General features: G+C 38.1%; 1 protein-coding gene across 3 annotated transcripts in view; it reads right to left on the reverse strand.

Annotated features, from left to right (window-relative positions):
- Positions 1-9704: 9704 nt before the first annotated feature.
- Positions 9705-21864, reverse strand: part of wasf1 (WASP family member 1) — a 60983-nt gene continuing 48823 nt past the window's right edge. For 2 of the 3 annotated variants that reach the window (XM_088325185.1, XM_088325183.1), the window contains 5 exons: positions 20666-20722; positions 18905-19068; positions 16322-16489; positions 11885-12390; positions 9705-10328 (listed from right to left, as the gene is read on the reverse strand). In XM_088325185.1, coding sequence (XP_088181311.1) covers positions 10171-10328; positions 11885-12390; positions 16322-16489; positions 18905-19068; positions 20666-20722 — 1053 coding nt within the window. In that variant the 3' untranslated portion in view covers positions 9705-10170. The remainder of the gene's footprint in view (positions 10329-11884; positions 12391-16321; positions 16490-18904; positions 19069-20665; positions 20723-21864) is intronic. The other variant, XM_088325184.1, reaches the window with a different exon arrangement.

The following is a 21864-nucleotide window of genomic DNA, read 5'->3' on the forward strand; positions in this document are numbered from 1 at the left end:
GCGTGTGTGGCATAGTTCTAAGGTCTTGGGAACCTCTTGTGTGGGTTCAAATCCAGCTACCGGACTTCCTGTGCGGAGTTTGTATGTTCTCCCCGTTCCTCCCACATTCCAAAGACATGCATTTCAGGTGGATTGGCTGGTCCAAATTGTCCCTAGGTGTGAATGAGCGACCGAGTTGTCTGTCCCTGTGTGCCCTGCGATTGGCTGGCAACCAGTTCAGGGTGTCCCCTGCCCGAAGATTGCTGGGATGGGCTCCAGCACCCCCGCGACCCTACTGAGGGTAAGCGGTGCAGCTAATGAGATGATATATATATATATATACGTCACTGGTACCGTATATTCCAGTTATTTTCTGAGATAATGCATTTTGAAGACAGTCCGTCTTGTCTTTGACTTCCTGTGCTGTGACCTCATGTGAAAAACACCATCACCCTAGCAAGCCAGTCACCATATTGGTTTACACGTTAATTAGTCGAAGAGGTTACACATGTTTTATGCTAAGTTTGGGCAGTTTTTGTGGAAAATGCCTAGGCGTTGTGTGGCAGGTGTGGCAAGAAATGGGCAGCAGACCCAAATGGCTTAAACTGGCAAAAATAACACAGAGCGCTGACAGGGACTAAACCAGTCAGGACACGGCATGCTAGCCGGCTAATTAAAATGGCTAACCGGGACTGATTGGTGGAAGAGCGAGAGGCTGGCCCACCGAAAGCATGCAGTATGCAGCCAGAATCACCAGTAGCCAACAACAACAAAAAACAATTACGGCAACAAAAACAAAACCAGCCGGGGGAAATCAGTGAGACAATATTATATTAATTGCAAAACACGTGGCGAAAAGACAAAAGGAAAATTCACATCACATACCTTCAAGGGAGGCAGAGGCAAAAAAAGAACGCACGCTATACACGACGGCATGTAAACCTACCCCAAGCAGCTTTTGATGATCAAAGCAGACAAATAGAAGTCCCCAAGCGACACGGCAAGCAATTACTTCAAGCAAAAATGAGTGCTATGCATTTGCTTATTACTTCAATTGCCGTCTGTTTTTCAACGGGACCTGCCATCGATTTTATCGTTTTTGTCATTTGTTGGCGTCACGGCTATAGGGGATATGAGGTCACTCGGTCAAATGGCGTATGGAATATTTTGAAACATATCTGCATGATTTTGGGGAGAAACACTACACGTTCTGTGACTAATAGAAAGCATGGCGCAATCGTTTTTTTTTGGGGGGGGGGGGCTTAAGCACCCCATAAATTCAAACGAAACACCCCCCAAAATTATAGCATTTATAAAAGTCTTGTTTCCATAATAAAGGATAGAATAGGCTTGAATATGATGAAAAGCGTTAAGAAAAAAATAGAAAAGTAAATTGAGACAAAAACGTGAACAACGCAGGGTCAGAAAATACTTTGATTCCTATGCATCACTCTTGGCTTCCTACCTGCTGCTCTTTGGGCTTGGCTAGTGTCACTTGCGGCATAGCGGCAAAGTCCCTGGAGGCTCCTGTGTATAACGGTCCGAGTATGTTATACAGTGGTTAGAAATAAATGAGTAAAAACTGGGTGTAGTGATACTGTTTCTGCTAACCAAGTGAAATGTGATGTTTACAATTGGTGACACTCCTGAACAGTGTTGAATTATCCTAAATCACTGAGTCAGTTGTTCTCAAATAGTGGGGTCTGCACCCCTGGGAGGGCAAATTGCTTCGCCGGGGGCAGTGGTGCTTTTATGGCAGGGTGTGTACTCACTGGCAAAGCATCCGTGCTGTTCACAGACATAGATGAGAGAATGAGTATGAAGTGTTAAAAACCCTCCATTGACCCCATGAAATATTTTTGGTAATGAGATGACAGGCAAAGATAATGAGGAAAATAAATGCTTCATTGCGACCACTGGGTTAGACGAGGAAATACGGGTGTGCTTGTTATGTTTAAAAATGTTGGCAGCGAACAGCATGAGGCCAAATTAATAAAGCTGTCAATTAATTACACCAAAATCCCACTGATAAAACGATTGTATATAGCGCTTTTCAAGTCAATGACTTCCCAAAGCGCTTTACAATGTGCTCCACATTTCCCAATAGCGGCCTTGTATTGCAGCCATGTAAGACGCTAACCTGCTTATTGGGGGTATTAGGGGTTCAGTGTCTTACCCAAGGACACTCCGAGCCGGCATTCGAACTGGGATCCCTTGATCCCAAGACGAGCGCTCTACCTCCTGAGCTACTGCCTTTTTTATAGGTTTTTCTTCTTCTGAGGGGGGGACGTGAGAGAAAATCATAGAGAAGCACTGCTTTAAGTGAAATTTAAAGACACTCTTTCAAAGCTCTGAATTTATTTAGTTATTAGTTATTTTCAGTAAGAACAATTTTGGTGATAAAAGACTAAAATTGGTGTCACGATGGATAATTTCTTAATATTTTTCTTGTTTAAATATTAATCTGGGATCAAGTTTCACTTATGGTTTTTACCCACCGAACGTCTTTTGGATGTTGGATTATCAGGGTTCCCCCAGATTTTTTTTTCCATTCAAATGTAAGATTTTAAGACCTTTTCAAGACCACACCCAATGTAATTTTAGACTAACCGTATCTCGCACCTATTGTGGCATACATTTATGAAATAATGCAAAAAAAGTCACTCACAATAACTAAGAAAAACAACATAAAACTGGAACATGTAACAGCTCCCATTCCAAGTCCCTTTGATGACGACAGCGGGTCAGAGACTGACTGTACGTAAAGCTGCAAGCAGGGGCCATTTTAGGTTCAGTGTCTGACTGGTTAATAAACATTTTTTTTTCCATTTCACTTAAAGTGAAAAAATCATATACCTGTATGATAATGTTTTAATTGAAATATTTTGCATTTTTATCTTTTTTTTCTCTTTTATTAAAAGGTCGTTGTTTTTTTTTTAAAAAGAGTTGAATAATTCCACCCTTGGGCTTCCATAATAACATAATCTCAACGTAACACACCGGAGCCTCCACAGACTCTGCCGCTCCGTCGCAAGTGACACTGGCCGAGCCAAAGAAGGGCAGGGACAGGGCGAGAGCAGTGGAAGAAATTAAACAGACTGAGCCTTTTAAAGGGAATGAAATATTTACCACGTTGCGTTGTTCACATTTTTGTTTTGCTTTACCTTATCTAATATTTCAGCTAGGGTTTTTTGATTATATTTACCGTGCCTATTGTGTCCTTTATTAAGTAAAAGAGAGTTTTTAAAATGCTATAGTTTTTAGGCTTGCTAGGGTTGAATTTGGGGGTGCTTGAACACCCCCAAAAACGGGCTGGTTAAGCAAATGGCTCTAAGGTAATACTGCAGTTTTGAAAACGGAAATTCGGATATCCCCACCCACGCATTGAATTTACCGGTCAAAGGTCGATAAAGTTTGAGAAAATGAAAAATATTTTTATGACACAATTTTCCATACTTTTGTTATCAGCTCTATCTTGCAGATAAGACTAGTACAAGATTAAGGCATCTGTGAGTTAAATTTAAGACTTTTAGACAAAATTTAAGAACTTTTCAAGGCCTTGATTTGCAATTATCATATTTAGATAGATAGATAGATAGATAGATAGATAGATACTTTATTCATCCCCGTAGGGAAATTCACACTTCCAGCAGTCTACCCTGGTGTTTATTAACAGATTAACATGATGCCCTAGGGGTGCTTGTAGCGGAGTGGATGACGTCACACGCTAGTCTAAAAGTTCGACATCCCTGCGGCAGATGGAAATCTTTTCTTTGTGTCCAGGGATACACCACCTTGTGTTAGCAAGTCCGCCTCCTCTCCGATTCCCGCAGGCTTTCGTGTCTCTGTGTCTCTGTATAGCGGCGCTGAAGCCGGATAGCTCTGGGTGGCTACATGTTAGCGTCCGGAATGCTAAACGTGAGCAACGTTTCCGCAAAACACAGCAACTGCGCTCCCTGTGCACTTCGATGTTTTCCACCAGCACTCGTTGGTCTTATTTGGATAGCGAGTTCACATTTACCATGATTACTTCCACGATAGGCCCCTTCATCACGCCGGCACGACAATTCTTCAGGGCAGGGAGTTTATTCCTTGAATAAACGCATTTTTGTGCGCTAAAACCCATGTCCATAGGATAGAAAGTAACCCATAGTGTAGTTGTCAAAACGGGAAGAAAAACACGGAAGACAGAAGCAGACAATAAAACAAAAAAATCACAAAAATTGAGAGATAACAGGGGAGCTGCTGGAAAGGCATCCGCTCGGTGGCTCAAACTTAAGACTTCTTCAAGTTTTTAGAACCTCAGGGGAACCCTGATTATGGGCCAAATCTGTCCCAGTCCATTCAAGACAATAATTTATCCAAAAAATGGATGTCTAAAATTGAGTTGTGTTTAGTCATCCAACATAGATTTCGGTCTAAAAATAGTTAATTGTGTTATCTTGGTTTGGTACTATCTTAAATCTGAAAGGGTCATTTTTTTCAACCTCTACATTACCACCAAATAAAGTAGGCTTTTGGACAGAACTTTGGCATCACTTTAATGTATTTTCAAGATTTCATGTCTTTTTTTTCCGAGTGGGCAGGTTTTTGAGCTCCTGAGACCGGATAATGTTGTAAGGTAAAAAGAATGACCCGATGTTTGTTGTTTTTTTTATAGAATGTACTATTTTTTAGGTTGTGTGTTATGAAAGAAACACTGTCCTATGGGCAATAATTAAAACAAAATGACCCGTTTCATGTGTATTTGTTTTAATTTAAAAAAAAAACTCCTTGTGTGATTTTACAAAAAAGTACATTTTTTGAAAGTTTGTTTTGTAATAAACTTGCTCACTTTTTAGCATAAAATAGATACATTTTTGGTTATGATTTCTGCACATTTTCCAAGTTCTCGGGGTAAATCAATCACAGTACCTTAATTCAATTTTTTTGTGTGTTTGCTACATAAATTTGTTGTTTGTATTTCAAACCAAAAAGTTTTATTTTCTTAACCCATTGGTATTTAAAGGGACAAGGTGTATTTGACCACTAGATGTGGTAATGTAATTGCACATCACTATCATAGGTGTCAGCAGTGCTCTCAGTCTTAAATGTCTGCACTGATTTTTTCATGGTTCGGTGTCTGCAGTCCTTCTTTTCCTCAAAAGATGGCAGCTTTACCTCATTTTCCAGTCCCCTTCACATTTCTCCCCAGGTCGCCGATTATGTCTAGGTGAGGCTCATAATATGTCAAATAAATGCGTATTACTCGACTATTCATGTGATGTGTATCTTTGCTTATTATTGAAATTCATGTTTTTTAATGACGTTTGTACTAGTCGGACACAAATGTCAAACATGCGGCCAGGGGGCCGGATTAGGGCCGCCAAGCGTTTTAATCCACTCCGCGAGGCAACGCAAGAGAAGCGCAAGATAAAAATTTGCACTTTTAGGTAAGTCCACTTGATGCCACTGGAGCCAGACGCCCCACGCAAAGCAACTGGAGATGTATTTGTCTCTCTCTCTCTTCCTCCTTATTCAATTTTATTTTTCACTGTGTATTTTGTTCTGTTTCTCACTCTTCCTTTACCTATTCGTTTTTGTTTTCTTTCTTTCTCTTTTCTATGTATGTCATTTCCCTCTCTTCATTTATCAATTTCCTTTTCTCTCTATCTTTTCCATCAGTTTATTATTTTATTTCTTACCTTTCTCTTTCTGACTCTCCTTTTGCTTCTTTTCTCACTTTCTCTCTTTTTTACTCTTTTTCTTTCTTCTTTTCTCTTTCTTTCTCACCCTCCCTTCCACCCTTTTCCATTTTTCTCTCTATCTTTTTCACTCTTTTTCTCTCATTTTCTCACACTGAGCTTTTTCTCTCCCTTTTTTCTCTTCTCTCATTTTTTATCTCTCTCACTTTGTTTCCCTTTCTTTTTACTTCTCTTTATTTTTATTCCTCTTTCCTAGCCACCCCCCCCCCCTTTCCCTCTATTTCTCTCTATTTTTTTATCTTTTTCTTTTCCCCCTCTCTCTCGTTAATCTACCTGTCTGGCTTCCGTGAGATTTTTTTTCTAGCATGTGGGCGCCAGAACTAAGAGGAGCTAAATAATACTCACCGTCCCTTTTACAAGTTTCTGCAGTCTTTATCCCACGCAAAGATTTTAAACATAACATTAGATTTTTATTCATTCAAGCAAACTTTTAACAATGACATAAGTTACATGATAGTGATCTATCGTTTTTTGTTTCCTTCAAACCCTGCCAACAAAGAAACGGCAAAATCCATACAAGCGCAGGCAAGTTAAGTAGTAACGGCACAATACATTCATCAACTCAATGACGCGTTTTGACAATAAGGCAAATGAAAGAAATACGGACAGACAAAAACAATGGCTGACGAGTTCTCTTCTTTTTTTCTGCTGTCTTTTGAATGACATAAAACGACTCGCGCAGGTTGCTGCCGAAGAAACGAGCTAAGGCCTCTCGTTACAGTCAAGGGGCATCGGTGTGTTTTTGAGTGTGTTGTGGGAGCTGCCTTCGTTGTCGGTGCACCTGCCGTACATGGAAAGTACAAAGTAGCAAGCGGAAGATGATGAAAAGGTGAAACTACAGGTAGAGGTAAGATCTTAGGCTCAAGCCCCGGCGAAAACTCGGGAGGGGGCTAAAATGACAATCACAGGATTCGTTTATCTTTTTCATGGCCAAAATCAAGCACTTTTAAGCACTTTCGAGGCAAATCTTTGTTTTTTTTTTTTTAAAGGAAGAAATCCATCGCTGATCAGAATATTTTTTTTGGTTGACTTTGATGAGTAAAATAAAGTCGCTATCTTGCTGCAAGCACATACTTTGTGATTAATTAAAATGTTCCTATCTATGATCCTCAATTTTTTTTCCATTAAATGACTGCTATAAACTGACATAAATTCTGTCTCAACAATGTTTGCGCAGCATGGCAACATCACACTTGTTTACAAACCCAGAAAGGACTCTATGAGTGTTGAGTTGTATTTGAATTCAATACTAAGACAAAAAACCAACTGCATGTAAAAAAGCTAAGCCAAATTTAGACTCATTTTATTGATTGCTCTGAAGCAGAGTGCATTTAATCTTTCAATATGTTTATCTTTTGCTTTTTGTTTGACGTAATGTTTTCTGCGTGTTTAAAGAGGATTTGTGTCTAAATTGGTTAAAATAGAATTGCAAATAGTTTATGATTTATTTATAGCGCTAAAGTTATTTTTTATTTCTATTTCATTATTTTACATTTTCAGGGATTTTATGTTGTTTGAATGGAAATCTGGTCAGTGTTCAAAGAGCTACAATTGTTTTGTATTTAACAATTTTCTTGTAGAACTGTGAATATTTTAATTTATAGTTCATTTATTTTTCAGGGATCCCCTACAAAACATATTAAATTACTAATTAGTAAATAATTTGGTGCATAATGTTTTATTATTGATGATATATAATTAGAAAAAAAAAACAATAATCTTAAGAGCATTTTGGGAGGCCAAAAGAGCTTGTAAATAGTTGCGAACAGTAGGGGGCGGTGATGCTTGACATGACAACATCATAATGACCAGCCACCAGAGCAGGCGTGTCGGCGTCATTTTCACGCATTTTTTTTGTTTTTTCTCCACTTATTGTGTAGTTTATAGAGTCAGACTGCTATGGCAACAATTTCAATCATTTTCAAGACAGTCACACAATATGATTGGCGAAAAACACCCCTCCTCCTCCAGAGTCCTCACAAATAAAATATGACAATTTTGGTTTTCAATAGGCTCGGTCCCTCAAATCAAATTAATTGGTCAGGCTCGAGCTTATTCGGGCTTTAATACTTGAGGGCCTGGGTCGGGCTGGAATTCGTTTAGGCCTGCTCTTACCTCTACTGACAGGTTTTATCTTTCCGGGTGGGGTGACACAAAAGCTGGCCACTTTTCGGACCGCAAGCTCAGCAAGTCGGGGATGCACAACACAATGACGCACAAATTGTTCCCTAGGCAAAACCAAACAAAAATCCAGAAAATGTGTAAAATGCACCATGCCTGATTTGTTCCCTTTTCAAGTGGGGCTGGGCAACATTTCCAAATGTTTCTAGACCTTTCCACTATTAATATATTTTTTTTTATTTCTGACGCTCAAGTGAACTTTGATAATGTTCTCAAAAACTATATCTGTTAAAATTAGAGCTTTAATTTGAGTTCACTCAAAGCTGCTTTAACTCACCAAATCAAAGCAACACTGATGCTTAACTTGGGTAAGATTATTATATTTTCATTATTCTCACTTTGTGGTTGAAAAGTTTAAGCAAAACTATCTTGAGTGCTCTAACTGGAGTCACATTATTTTAACTTGAGTTAAAGCTCTAACTATGAAAACATGAAAAAATAAACCGTCCAAAAGCAAGTCTGGAATTGAGCAAATTTTAAGTCTGTATGACGTTAAAAAAAATATGTGCCTTCCATAAATAAAGTCTCAGTTATAAAAAGTGAAATGTTATCAAATAAAACACAAATATCAAACTGTTTTCTATGTTCTCAAATAATGCGCTGGAAAAACAGGTGCAATATTAATTACTTTGTTCATTCAAGCAATTAAAGTCATTTGGGAATAAAGCGAAATCCTCTAAGTCCTTATCATTTCAGTCACTAATTTGGCATTGTTTTTTTTTTTTTTTTTTTTTTTTTACTTATTATCTTCGTGCAGAATAAAATTTATAAACATTTTTCTGACTAGAATTTGATTTGTTTAAGAGCCTCGTATGACAAAATTTGGTGATTAAAGTGCGTTTTTTTGTTTTTGTTTTTCAAATGAAGCCATCAGTAACAATTTTAATGTTTTGGCCCTATGATGCCCTTTTTTAGTTTGAAAAATAATCAACGTTCTTTTTCTGCTGTTGGACACCGCAGTAACTACAATTCAAAGAAACATAAGTTTTAACAATTTAATTTTACAATATAATTTAATTCCTACAATTTAAAATAATCTGTTTCAGGAAAAAAAAATATAAGAAAAGATCTGATGATGAACCAAATCTGCGGATTTATTAAAGAGTAATAATGAAGACACTTTTACTGTAAAAAAAATAATTGTCCCTTTTAGCCCGGTGTGTATTATTTAGCTCCTCTTAGTTCTGGCGCCCACGTGCTAGAAAAAAAATCTCACAGAAGCCAGTCTCTTGTGCATACAAAATTGGCCAACACTGAAGCGCTCCAATGGAAAGATGCCTATTCAAATTGTAGAAATAACTAGTGAATAGAGTTCTCGAGCCCTTAAAAACCATGGATCAGGGGTGTTAAACTCATTTTAGCAGGGGGCCACATGCTAGAAAAAAAAATCTCACGAAAGCTAGTAAGTTTAAGGGAAAGAGAGGAGAGAATGACAAGAAAAGAGACTCAAAGATAAAATGAGAGAAAACAAGGGAGACAGAGTGAGATAGGGATGGATAGAATAGGACAGAGAGAGAGAGAGAGAGAGCACATATAGAAAGACAGAGTACAATACAGGGGGAAACGGAAAAGAAAGAGAAAAATAGAAGAGAGAAGGAAATAAAGAAAAGTAAGAAGAGAAAAATGAGATCGAAAAACCAGAGTGAGCGTAGGAAAGAGGGAGTGAAAAAAAGAGTAAGAGAACTAGAAAAAAGAGAGAACTAGAAAAGAGTGAGGGTGAGAAAGAACAAAAGGAGAATAAGAAAGATATAGAAAAAAATGTGAAGTAAAAAAGTAAAAGAGAAAGAAAAGAGAAAGAGAGAAACAAATACAGTTCTAGATGCTTTGCGATTGGCGCCTGGCTTGGGCCACATCGCGTGGACATATTTAAAACTGCTGCTTGTTTTTCTCTTGCGTCTGGCTCAGTGTTGTCCTGCGGGACGGATTCAAAACCTTGGCGGGCCTGATCCAGCCACGTGTTTAACACTTGTGCCATTGTTAAACAAGTATATTTTTTGGGCTTGGGGGAAGGGGCTGTTACCTAAAATACGCCAGACAAAATTCTCTGGCTTTAGCTGCCCAGCCCCCTTCTTTTAAGCATTGCAAGCAAGGCAAAAACAATAGGATTCTGAGGGGAAAACCATGTAAAAATCCCAATAATTCGCGTGGCAGCGCAGAAACGGAGCAGGACGACGTCTCGGACCACAAAAAAGACGACAGCGACGAGGAACACGAGAGACAACGAATAAGCAAGACAATAAGGACGACAAGCGGCCGTGGGTCCGCTTCATTCCATCCAGTCGCCTTCGTCAAATTCCGATTCGTCTTCCGAGTCCGAGTACTCGACGGCGATGCGGCGGGACAGGATGGTGGCCACATCATTGCCCACCCGCTCGTGTTTGGCCTCCTGCTCGCGCTGTTCTTCCACTTTTCGAAGCTGGATGCCTGAAAAGACAAATATGGTCAACTTTGTAGTTGGGAGCAGGGATTAGTTGTCGACAAAAATCCATGGTAGAAATAGTCAGACAAGTTTTTCCAACAGAGAGAGGCGTCTCTACACGAATAGAACAGGGTTTGTACACCTTTTCCATAGCCAAATTCAAGCATATTTCAAGCGTTTCATTGCCAATTTTTCAATTTCTCCAGTACCTTCAAAGGAAGAAATGTAGCGCCTATCAAAAGGGTTTTTTTATTGTCTTTGATAACTAAAAGCACATACCTTGTGCTATTTTGTGCTGTTCCTAACTATGATCCACTGTATTTTTGTGTCGATGGGCTACTATAAACTGACATGAATTCTGCCACTCTCCTTCAACAATGCACGTACAGCTTCACAATTGTTTACAAACACGTAAAGGGCTCTATAGGTGTTCAATACGGAAGACAAATAAAGAAAAAGTATTTTATGAATAAAAAGCTGAAAAATGAGCCAAATTTGGACTTAATTTAATGATATTGATTGCTCCAAAGCCGAGTGCATTCAATCTTTGTGCTGATTTTTTGCCTGCATTTATATAGCGCTTTTCAAGTCTCTGAAGACCTCTCAAAGCTCTTTACAATTTGCATCACATAGACCCATTTACACAAATACTCACACACTGATAACCAGAGGCACCCTTGTATCATTACTAATGATTCATTAGTAGAGCTGAAGAGTTAATATTTTTACTTTTTATTTTATTGTTTTGTGTTTTCAGGGATTTTGTATTTTTTGTTCGACTTTATTTCTGTTCAGTGTGTAAAAAACAAAAATTGTGTTGAGTTTTATAAAAATAAATTGTAGATCTGTGAATATTTTCATTATCATTATTGTTTTTTCGGGGATCTACTGCAAAACAGGAGATTACTATTTACTAAACAATTTGGTGCAAAATGTTTTAATAATATTGATAACATACCAGTAAAAGAAAAATCTGAGGAGCTGTTTGTGAGCCGAGCCAAAAGAGATGGTTTTGTAAATATATATGTTCTCTTGGGTGTGACCAGTAGGGAGTGACGTTTTACATGACGACATAATGACAAGCTACCAACGCAGGCATGTCAGTGTCATTTTCACTCACTCCTTTTCTTTTTTCATTTATTGCATGGTCTTTAGGCAGACTGACAAGAAACATGACAATGGCAACAATTTCAAGCATTTTCAAGCACTTCATCAAAACTCCTGCATTTTCCTGACCTTGAAAACACAACATTAATATTCAAGCATTTTCAAAGATTTCAAGCTCCTGTACGAACCCTAATTAATGGAATGATGTCTAATGACCGAGCACTGTTCTTAATTGTCTTATAGTTTTTTGTTTTTTTTCATTGTACCCATTTTATTGTTCATTATTTTTTGCTACAAAATCAACTTCATACTAAATTTAGGAAAACATTTAAAATGCTACAATTTTCGACTAATCCTTTTAATAACCAGGGACTAGTCGACCATTATTATAGTCCTTCGTTGCAGGTCTAATAATGAATTGATGAAAGCATCTTGTGCACACTTTCAGACATACCTTTTCGAATGGCCTCCAGCAGGACACTGCGGGCATCGCTGATGGGCGGCAAATTGGCAGGGTGGTGCCTCTTGTTCACCATTTCATGCAGGTTGGTGTGAGGGGGCGGAGTAGCTGAGCCCCCCGCGGAAGGGAAAGCCGGACAGGGTGAGGCGGTCTGCGCCCCGCCCAGGGGCAAAGGTGGAGGGACAGGCGGAGGAGGCAGGGCGGCGCCCGACAAGGCTCCGCAAGGGAGGCGGGCCGGGGAAGAGTGAAGAGGGGGTGCCACCGGAGGGGGGGCCGGGTGGAGCACACCCGGCGCGATCTGAAGGGGAACCGGGGGAGGGGGGATGGCCAGTGGCTGCTGATGCACGGGTAGAGGCGGAATCGGGGGCGGGGGCGTGCTCCGCGAACCTGAAGGGAGGGGTGGAGGCGGAGGAGGGAGCGGCGGAGGCGGGGGAGGATGCGCGTTGGAATTGAGACCCCCTGTGCGGGCTGGGGACTGAGGTCTGCTGTCCGAGAAGCCGCTAAAGGGAACAAAATAAAATAGAGTTTTCGATCATTAATATTTTTACGTCAAAAGCAGTCAATAGCACTAAACATGTTTTCTTTTTCTTTTTTATAGTAAAACGTTTGTTGTATTTTTTTTTTCTTTTTTCCTTTTTTTTATATTACATTAAAACCTTTTTAACCCTCCTGTTGTCCTCGGGTCAAAATCACACTCCACTTTGTTGTTAAGAACCCAGAAAAAATCCACGAAATGATCTCTTTTGCTTTAAATTCTATGAATTGTCTTAAATTGGTTCCAACTGTAAAAAAAAAAAACATTTTTAAATTCACATTTTTATCAAAGCTGTTAAAAAAGTACAAAAATGTCCTTTAAAATGAGAACAAAATAATAATAATTTTAATGTATTATATTTAATGTATTAAAGTATTCTTATATTTGTATATTGCATTTATTTACAAGCAAACATTATCAACTTCCCCAGTTATATCAATTTAACACAATGTTTTCTTACAATTAAATTAAAATTTGTTAAAAATGTAATTTAAATATTTTAGCTACAAGCCAGAAATTACGTATAAATTAACTATTCCTCACAAAAAGTATTTGAAAATATTACCATCGTTATTTTTTTTTTCAATCTATAAAATCTGCAAAGATTCATTTAACATTAAAAACTAACAACATTTTGAATCACACTTTTAAAGGACTTTTTTTAGAAGGTAGAAACTTTAATATATACCTTGAATTCTGGACTATAAGCCGCAATTTTTTTCTCAAACGTTCAACACTGCGGCTTATTCAGTGATGCGGCCAATTTATGTAATTTTTCGAACAGCCGCCGGCGGCGCTCGAGTACAAGAGGTAAGATTTAGACCGGTGGAATATATGCGCCGAGGAAGACTCCAACTTTTTGGCTTGTGCTCGAATTAAATTAGCGTAGACATATCCTCATCATGCAAATTGCAAATAGAAAGGCACATGACGCAGCTTTCAAGCTAACCGCAATAGAACAGTCCGATAAAGAAGGAAACAGAGCTACTGCACGTAAACTTTACTTTGCGAGCGTGTTGCTAGCGTGTTTTTGAATAAGGGAGCGTGGGACGACGTCTATATGACAAAGTTTATTTCCGATACTGAGGAAGATGACTTTGATGGCGTCAGTTATAAGGAGGAAGATGAGGACGGTTTACCGTGGTTTCTAAATGTACGTTATGTTTTTTTAACAGACCCGTTTACTGTGTTGCGAGCGTGTTGCTAGTAGCGTTTTGCTACCCTTCACAGGCACGGTTTGGGATGAAAGTTATAATATTATTATTAAAGCTTTGAAAACACTCTCGGTGTACCGTCTTTCTTTGTAAATATGTGTAACCATGTATAATATGTATTTGCAACTGTATATTTTTGTAATGTATTTATTTTAGAGACTTATTCTGATATGTTTTCCACGGGCGAATCAAAAAGAAGGGCTGAAAACAACGGGGGCTGACAGGAAGTGGAGTAAAGGTGAGACGTGTTTGTGGACGCAGCGGACAATAGTGGATATATATTTTTCCCACCCTTACCTTTGGAAATATACATTTTTTTTCTTTGTATTTTTTTCAACGGGACCCGGACTCTGCAGGTCTGCATCAAACCTTAAGTACTGGTATCATTTTCCGTTCATTTTGCCGGCTGTGGTTTTTGGACTGTGTACTTTATATTCAGTTACAATCGCGGGACACATGTTTTAATGTGGGCGCATGCGGCTTATATACAGGTGCGGCTTGTGTAAGTACAAAAGCGATTATCCTCTTAAAATGTGGCGGGTGCGGCTTATAAACAGGTGCGCTCTATAGTCCGGAATTTACGGTACATTCTTTAAATTGTCAAATAATGTCTTCCAACTCGGGTCTTTCCATTTTGAATCATCATTTGCAAAACGTTAAAAACAAAATTAAACTAAGGAAATATTCTAACTAAAGGAAAAATTTCCTTTAGCACATCAATTGCAATATTTGAAAAAAAAATTTGGGGGGGAAAGTTTTTTTACATTCATTTTCATATGAATTATATTCAACAAATATTTTTTAAAGATATATTGTTTTTGGGAAAAAATCTATTACTTTTTCCCGTTTAACGTTAAAATGAAATAGGAGCTGTCCTTAAAGGAGTATTATTTGACCGCTAGATCTCACTGTATTGTGTTGAACAACCAGAGAAACCATGCTAAAAAGCACAAGGAAGAATACAAACGACAAGAGACTAAAAACAGCAAGATGTCAGACAATTTTGTAGGCTTCCTCAGTGTGATGCTCACGAGATGTAAAATAAATGCTAATATTTCAACCTACAGGTAGGGCTGCAACAACGGATCAATAAAATCAATCAAAGTTGATTATTAAGGCGTTGGCAACATATTACATATTTGCATTCATTTGTATGTGTATTTGTAAATTATTTGGCTGTTTGACAAACAGTTTGATTTTTCTTTTTATTGTAGATTATAAAATATTCTGTTGTTTTGTGCATAATTTCTCTAAAACTTCAACATTTGGATAAAGGAGGAAATAAAAAATGTTTTTGTTTTCCATATTGATGAATTATAAAAATAATTGTTAGTAGCAGCCCTACATACGAGTAGGACTGTGTATTGACAAGGTTTTAGCGATTCAGATTCCTTATTGATCCCTGCTTATCGATCCAATTCCTTATTGATTCTCTTATCGATTCTCACAGCAGAATAATAAGTACTATGTGACTACAGATATAGTACAAAAGGATTTATTGATATAAAGATAATTTTAAAATGGGCTCGACTGTAGGACGAGGGGCCGCCGCTGTACCTGCAGCTGCACACTGGCTACCTCCAGTCTGATTCTGACTGTCAATCGGGTCATCTAAATTACATGGATAAAAAAAATGTATTCAGAAGTGACAGCTGGATACACACAATGGACCTAAATTAACCTCGTGTCACGACCAAAAACTAGCTAGCTAACCGTTAGCAGGCTAGTTAGGTTGTTTACCTGCTGTGGCTACACTATCCTCCTGTCTTCGAAGTGCCTCAAACACGAGTATAATGCCATATTGTCCAGCGAGGTGTTTGAGCATGTTGGTAGTGTTGCCCCTTTAGCTGAGATTACTTTTTTTGCAAGTATAACATATTCCTGCATCGTCTTTTGGAGTGAAATACAGCCACACCTTTGACCGTTTACAGCGAGACGGCGACATCTTTGCTGCTGATATGATTGGTCGAGCAGCGACAACAAATAGCAGGTGTAATGACATTACCTGACCCTACATTGGGGTTCGTTCATTTGCTATGTTAGCAGCGCAGCCCAGGCGGGATTGATAGTGGAACCGAAATGGAGTTTTACCAACGATTCCAAGAACCGGTTATCAATGTGCAGCCCTACCTACGAGTATTTTAAAAAATGATAGATCATGTATTTTTGCTTATTATTCAAATCCATATCATTTTTTTAAATTAATGTAGTATAACCACTAAGAGGTGCTAAATAATACACACTGTCCTTTTAGATTTGACATTTTAGAAAACATGGGTGTACAATATTAGCAGATCCAATAATTTTGGGTCCATAATGATATTTAATAGAATAGAATTTACTTTTATTGTCATTCTTTGTAACCATGCACACAGAACGAAATGTCGATACACCTGACCCGCACAGTTAAACTGTAGCGAGCCGATGCAGCCGCAGGCAAACAGGGTGCAGCCATTTTAGACCCAACTACTGTGTTGGGAGTCATTAGGTGACCAAACCCCCCAATTCCAACCCTTAATGCCCAGCGCCAAGCAGGGAGGCAATGAGTACCAAAGTTGTGAGTCTTAGGTATGACTCGGGCGAGGCTTGAACCATCGACCTACCAGTCTCGGAGCGGGCGCCCTACCATCTAGGCTACCGAGCTGGTAAGATACTACAACTAAGTAAAACGTTTTCTCGGACCTGATGACAGATGGCGGCTTGCTCTCTCCCAAAGGTGGAGGTGGCGGCGGAGGATCATTGGGCCGTGAGTACATTCTGTCGCCGCGGCTCAGCAGTTCATTCATTTGGCTGTAGGGCAAAGCTGCCAAAGAGAAGGGTCCATCCAAGTGCTCCATGTACAGCTGTGCCCTGTGCACACCCAGTAAATTATCCGATCTGCTTCGCCAAAATAGATTATGTCGAACAGGCGGCCGGATTTTATATAATAGTCCTCATGAATCTTCTTTCTTTGCAGGATTTTAATATATGATGTCAATTTAGGTATTTACAACTACATAGGAGACATTCAGAATATTCCTATGGGATATTTAAAATGTTTTTGCACAGAATTTGGATATAATGCTGTTTTAATCATACAAAGAACTCCATACTCAGGCGAACAGCAGTGAAAAATGCTTCATATAGCACATTTGCACACAAAAATTGCAGCGAAACAGGTAGACATATAATATAATTACAACCAAAAGCAATGTTCCCTCTAAACTACGCGCGTGTGCAATTGCACAGTGCTCAGACCTTATCAGCACACTGGACAAGCTATGCTGCGCATTAAAATCCAGGCTCAAAATTGCAAAACTAATTCACAAGCAAATTCAGCCAGAATTACAGTGCATGCAGGCAAAAACAACGTGGGCTCCTTGTGCAATATTATTAGCGCTGTATTTTTAAGTCAATTTTAGCACAAGATTGAGTAAATAAATGCAAGCGTGCATGCGCGCTTTTAAGAAAATCTTATTATGGTATTTTTCATCACTAAAGCTAGAGCGACAAATGTGGTTTAATGAAATTATCTCACTGTTAGATAAAGTAGCTTTGGGACCTTTCCAGAGGTGGGTGGTAACGGAGTACATTTACTCCGTCACATTTACTTGAGTAGGTTTTTGGAAATTTTGTACATCTAGGAGTATTTTGAAATCCCTATACTTTTACTTATACTTGAAAATCTGTGAAGAAAATACGGTACGTTTACTCCGCTACATTAGGCAACATTAAAGTTGTTACTTAGTCACCTAAATCCCCTCTATGTGAGTACGCGTCTGTCTGTCTACCGAGGCGCATTTATTTTGACGCGGAACTCCGCCAGGCTCTACCATGTTTAACCAATCAAACGTAGCGGCCCCGTCACGTGACCATATTCAACTTTAGCACCAGGGAAATTATTCACGGATGGAACAGATCGAAAATGTCACTTAGCAATACTATGAAAATAGAGAATAGGAGGAGCAGCCCTGGCCTCACATCAAAAGCATGTTCCCCTTAAAAAGGGTGCCAAACAACCGCTATAATATGCAATGTTTACTTTGTTCGAGTTCATGGGCTAGCTCGTTGTTCTGCTTGGGGCTTTAATTGTGCTACTTGGTGCTACAAGTCCTTAATTTATTTATTTGATTTTGATGTTTATTAAAGCACTTGGATTTACGTTGATTATTTTAATCTACTTTTAAATTAAATGTATTATTTGTTGATTTGATGTACTTTGATAATTTGATGATCTGATTGGTTGTTTTAAAAAGATCAATAAATACAACGTTGCTACAGTTACTCAGTACATAGGTAATTTCTTTCAGTACTTTTTAACTTTTACTCTCAAGTAAGTATTTGGATGACTACTTTTACTTATACTTGAGTTAAAGTGACTGAAAAGTGGCAAAAAATAAAGCAAAAAAAGTGATAAAAGATAAATAAAAAGGATACATTTTTTTTAAAAAGCAGGAAAAAAGAAGAAAAAAAGAAAAAGTTGAAAGCTATAAAAAATAGAAAAGGATGTAAAAAAATAAGAATAAGGGAAACTAAAGAACAAAAGGAAAAAAGCAAGAAAAAAAAGAGTAAAAAGCTAGGAAAGAAGAAACAAAAATGGAAAAAATGGAAAGAAAAAAATGGTAAAGAAAAAAGGAGGAAAAAAGGCACGCCATTGTATTCCAATCAGATAATTTGGAAAGTATTTGAATGTCACGGTCAATATTTTGCCAACGTTGAGCTGCAACTATAATAATAATAATAATAATAATAATTTCCTTGTATTGTCATTCTGTGTAACAATGTACACAGAACGAAATGTCGATTGCACCTGACCCGTTGTAGCGAGCCGATGCAGCCGCAGCCAACAGAGGGCGCCGCCGACCACTTTTTAAGTCTTAGGAATGACTCGGCCGGGGCGCGAACCACCGACCTCCCAGTCTCAAAGCGGAACTAAAAAGTGTGTTTGAACAAAGTTCTGTATTGTGCAATAAACTAACTAAATCCACAAATAATATTACTACATAACAAAAGATACTTTTTAAAAAACAGAAATCTCATGTAATAGTCACTTTGAGTCTCCGTAGATTGTATTCCTTATTCTGCTTTTTAGCACTCATTTTTGTTGCATGGCATAATACAGCAACATCAGGTGGTCAAGTAACACACACTGCCCCCCTTTACTAATCTTACAAGAATAAATCATCTTCTGCCAAAACGTGTATGTTTACCCAATTAATTACCATATATGGTCATCTACCGTTGTTTAATTTTCATAATCAAACGGTGAGGGACTTATGCACATACCTGTTGTCATGGTAACCGGCCGAACCGTTGGATTCTCTGTGTTTGTCGTCCCCTGGGTCCTGTGCCAATTCGGCGCCTAGCGCCAGCTTTTGCCACTCCTTTTTGCGATCGTGGGGCGCACGCGGCACCTTGTCGGGCTCCGCCGGACGATCAATCCCCTTAAGCTTTCAGGTTGAGGAAGGAGGGCGAGGTCAGAGAAGTGAACAGGTTAACCTCGGTTGACGTTTGAGTACAAGTTGACCGTAATAAGTATGGATCACGGCTAAACAAGAAATGCTTTTGAGGGCTCGCTTTTCAGTTAGCATTGCTATTTAGGTCGTAAAATTACAATGAGCACCAGAAACAAGTCAGTCCACATTTCTTCATCAAAACTATAGTATTCTTTACTTCCTGTTTCCCTAACAATAGCCTAATGCTGTGATTTAAAAATTGTCTCCCACTCCAAAAATATACTTCAGTACTGTCAAATGGTAAAGCATCACAGTTGGGTTAAAGCTTGAAAGCTGCTTCAAATGCAATTCAAGAATATTCAACTGTGGAATCAAAGCGGCTTTAAAGCTTTAACTTAGGCATTAAAGCAGATTTTAAGACACTTTGCAGGTTTAACTCAGTCATTAAAGCAGATGAAATGAAAGTCTTTAACACAGAGGTTGAAGTAGATATCAAGCTTTGAAGCTTCTTTAAATCTGCTTTGATTAGTTATGGCTGAAAAGCTTCTTTAAATCTGCCTCAATTACTGAGTTGCATCTACAAGGCTTTTTTAAATCTGCTTTTAGTCCATTGTAAAGCTCTAAAGCTGTTTTATCTTTTGAGTTAAAACTTCAAAGCTCCTTTAAATCTGTTTTAACTCCTGTGTAAAGTTCTTAAGCTATTTTTAAATATGCTTTAACCTTTGAAAAAAGGTGTAAAGCTTTAACTCAAGTGTTAAAGAAGATTTAAAGCTTTAAAACAAACTTAAGAGCTAAAGAAGATTTGAAGAAGCTATATATCTTTAGTTAAAGCAGATTTAAAGATGCTTTCCAACATTAACTCAGAGTTAAAGCGAATTTTAAGACACTTTACTGCTTTAATCCTGAGGTTTAAAGACGATTTGCAGCTATGACTTGGACGTTAAAGCAGATTTAAAGACTGTTTACAGCTTTACTTCAAAAGATAAAGCAGATTTAAAAACCGTTTACAGCATTTAAGTTTTAAATGAGGAGTTAACACGTCTTTAAAGACTCTTTAAAATGTTTGACTTGAGAGTTAAAGTAGATTAAGATCATTAATACGTAGTCCCTACAGAAAAAAAAAAGAGTAATTAAATGAGAATTATGGTGCATTTTTCTACAAAGTTAACAAAAAAAATAGCTTACTTTAAAACAAAATATAAATTCTCATTAGGGATAAAATGTGTTTTTTTGAAAATGTGCTTTGAGCTCCAACAATATAATTGTCATGGTAGAGTTTCTTAATAAGCATTAGCAGTGAGCATAGGAAGCTGATGCGATGTAAATTGTAGCTGCAAGTTTAAATTGGACAATCCAAAAAATAACAACAGGTTTTGTTGACACATTTCTAAATGAGTGCACTTGTACATTAAGGCAAAGTGAATATTTTGTATCATGATAACATAACGGATGATTAGGTAAACATATCCAAATTAAAGTATGACTAAAAGGTTTTCGGCCTTCCGTACCCACACAAAGCTGCTAATTCACAAACAGAAAGCACACACAAACAAAGCAAAAGGGCAAACAATGGCTTCTATGTGTCACATACCTGTCCGGGAAGGTCTAAGTACCGATAGACCTGATCATACATGCGAGGGTCTTGCGACTATAAGAAACACAAAGCAAAAAAAAAAAACACTAGGAGAAGCATCGGGAATGGGAAAGGTCAGTGCAGAAAAAAAGAGAAAAATCAACACAACACAGCACACGTCAACAAGATGAAAATGGCAATGATGATGACCAATGTTCCCTGTAATCCTTCAGGGGTCTGAACGTTCAAACAGTCTGTGAGCATCGCTTGAGCAACATCAATCGCAAGTTTGGCGAACAAATCATTAGCAAATATGTCCAAAACCTGAATTCAAGTGAAATTTTGCTGAGTTTCCGGCATTGCCGATTTCTTTTTACCATTTTATTGAATTGACTAATGTACTATCGGAGATGTTGTGCTGCCCACATATGTTGTTGTATTTACAATAGCTTTTACACAAAATTTCTATTTGTTAAAAAGTACCCTTTGTTGCATGATACTAACATTTGGGGGGGATTTTTTTTTTTAGTCGGTTGCACATTACAGAACTATATTCAGATTCAGATTCAGATTCAGATCTACTTTATTGTCATTCTAGTACACGTGTATACAGAACGAAATGTCGATGGATCTGACTCCCACAGTTTCCCTCAGTGTCCTTCAGTGTACAGATATAAATAAAGCTGTATTGTGTTATTTACCATAGTGCCGATAGTGCAAGAAGAGACGCTAACCAGATGTGCAAGATGGGCAGTCAGGTTAACAAGTCAGGTACACAGTACCATTATATTGTAAACAATAACACTGTAAGTAATAACACTGTAAGTAACAATAGTGCAGAGATCAAATGTGCAAGGAGTGGCAAGCTATAAAAAAACTGCCACTAGTGCAAAAGTCAAATTAGCAGCCGTTTAGATTTAAGTTAACTACATTTAATCACAGTCGTGAGTGGATACATGAATATTTGGAATTTATTTAGATTTAACTCAAGACTGATCAAAGAGACCCTCAAACTATCTTACCCCCCTCTCTCTCTTTATTTGGGACTTTTTTCCCTTGCTTTTTTTTTTTTTTTTTACTTCTTTTTTAATGGTTCCCCTTTTTTTCTTCTTTTGTTTGATTTTTAATTATCTTTCGTTTTGGGGCGTTTTTTCTTTTTCGCTTTATTATTCCCCCCCATTTTTTTTTCAATCGACCACGATAGAAAAATCTAAAAT

This window comes from Urocampus carinirostris, chromosome 20, assembly GCF_059441175.1.
Source record: "Urocampus carinirostris isolate Australia breed hairy pipefish chromosome 20, RoL_Ucar_1.0, whole genome shotgun sequence".
In the NCBI taxonomy this organism is placed as follows: Eukaryota; Metazoa; Chordata; class Actinopteri; order Syngnathiformes; family Syngnathidae; genus Urocampus; species Urocampus carinirostris.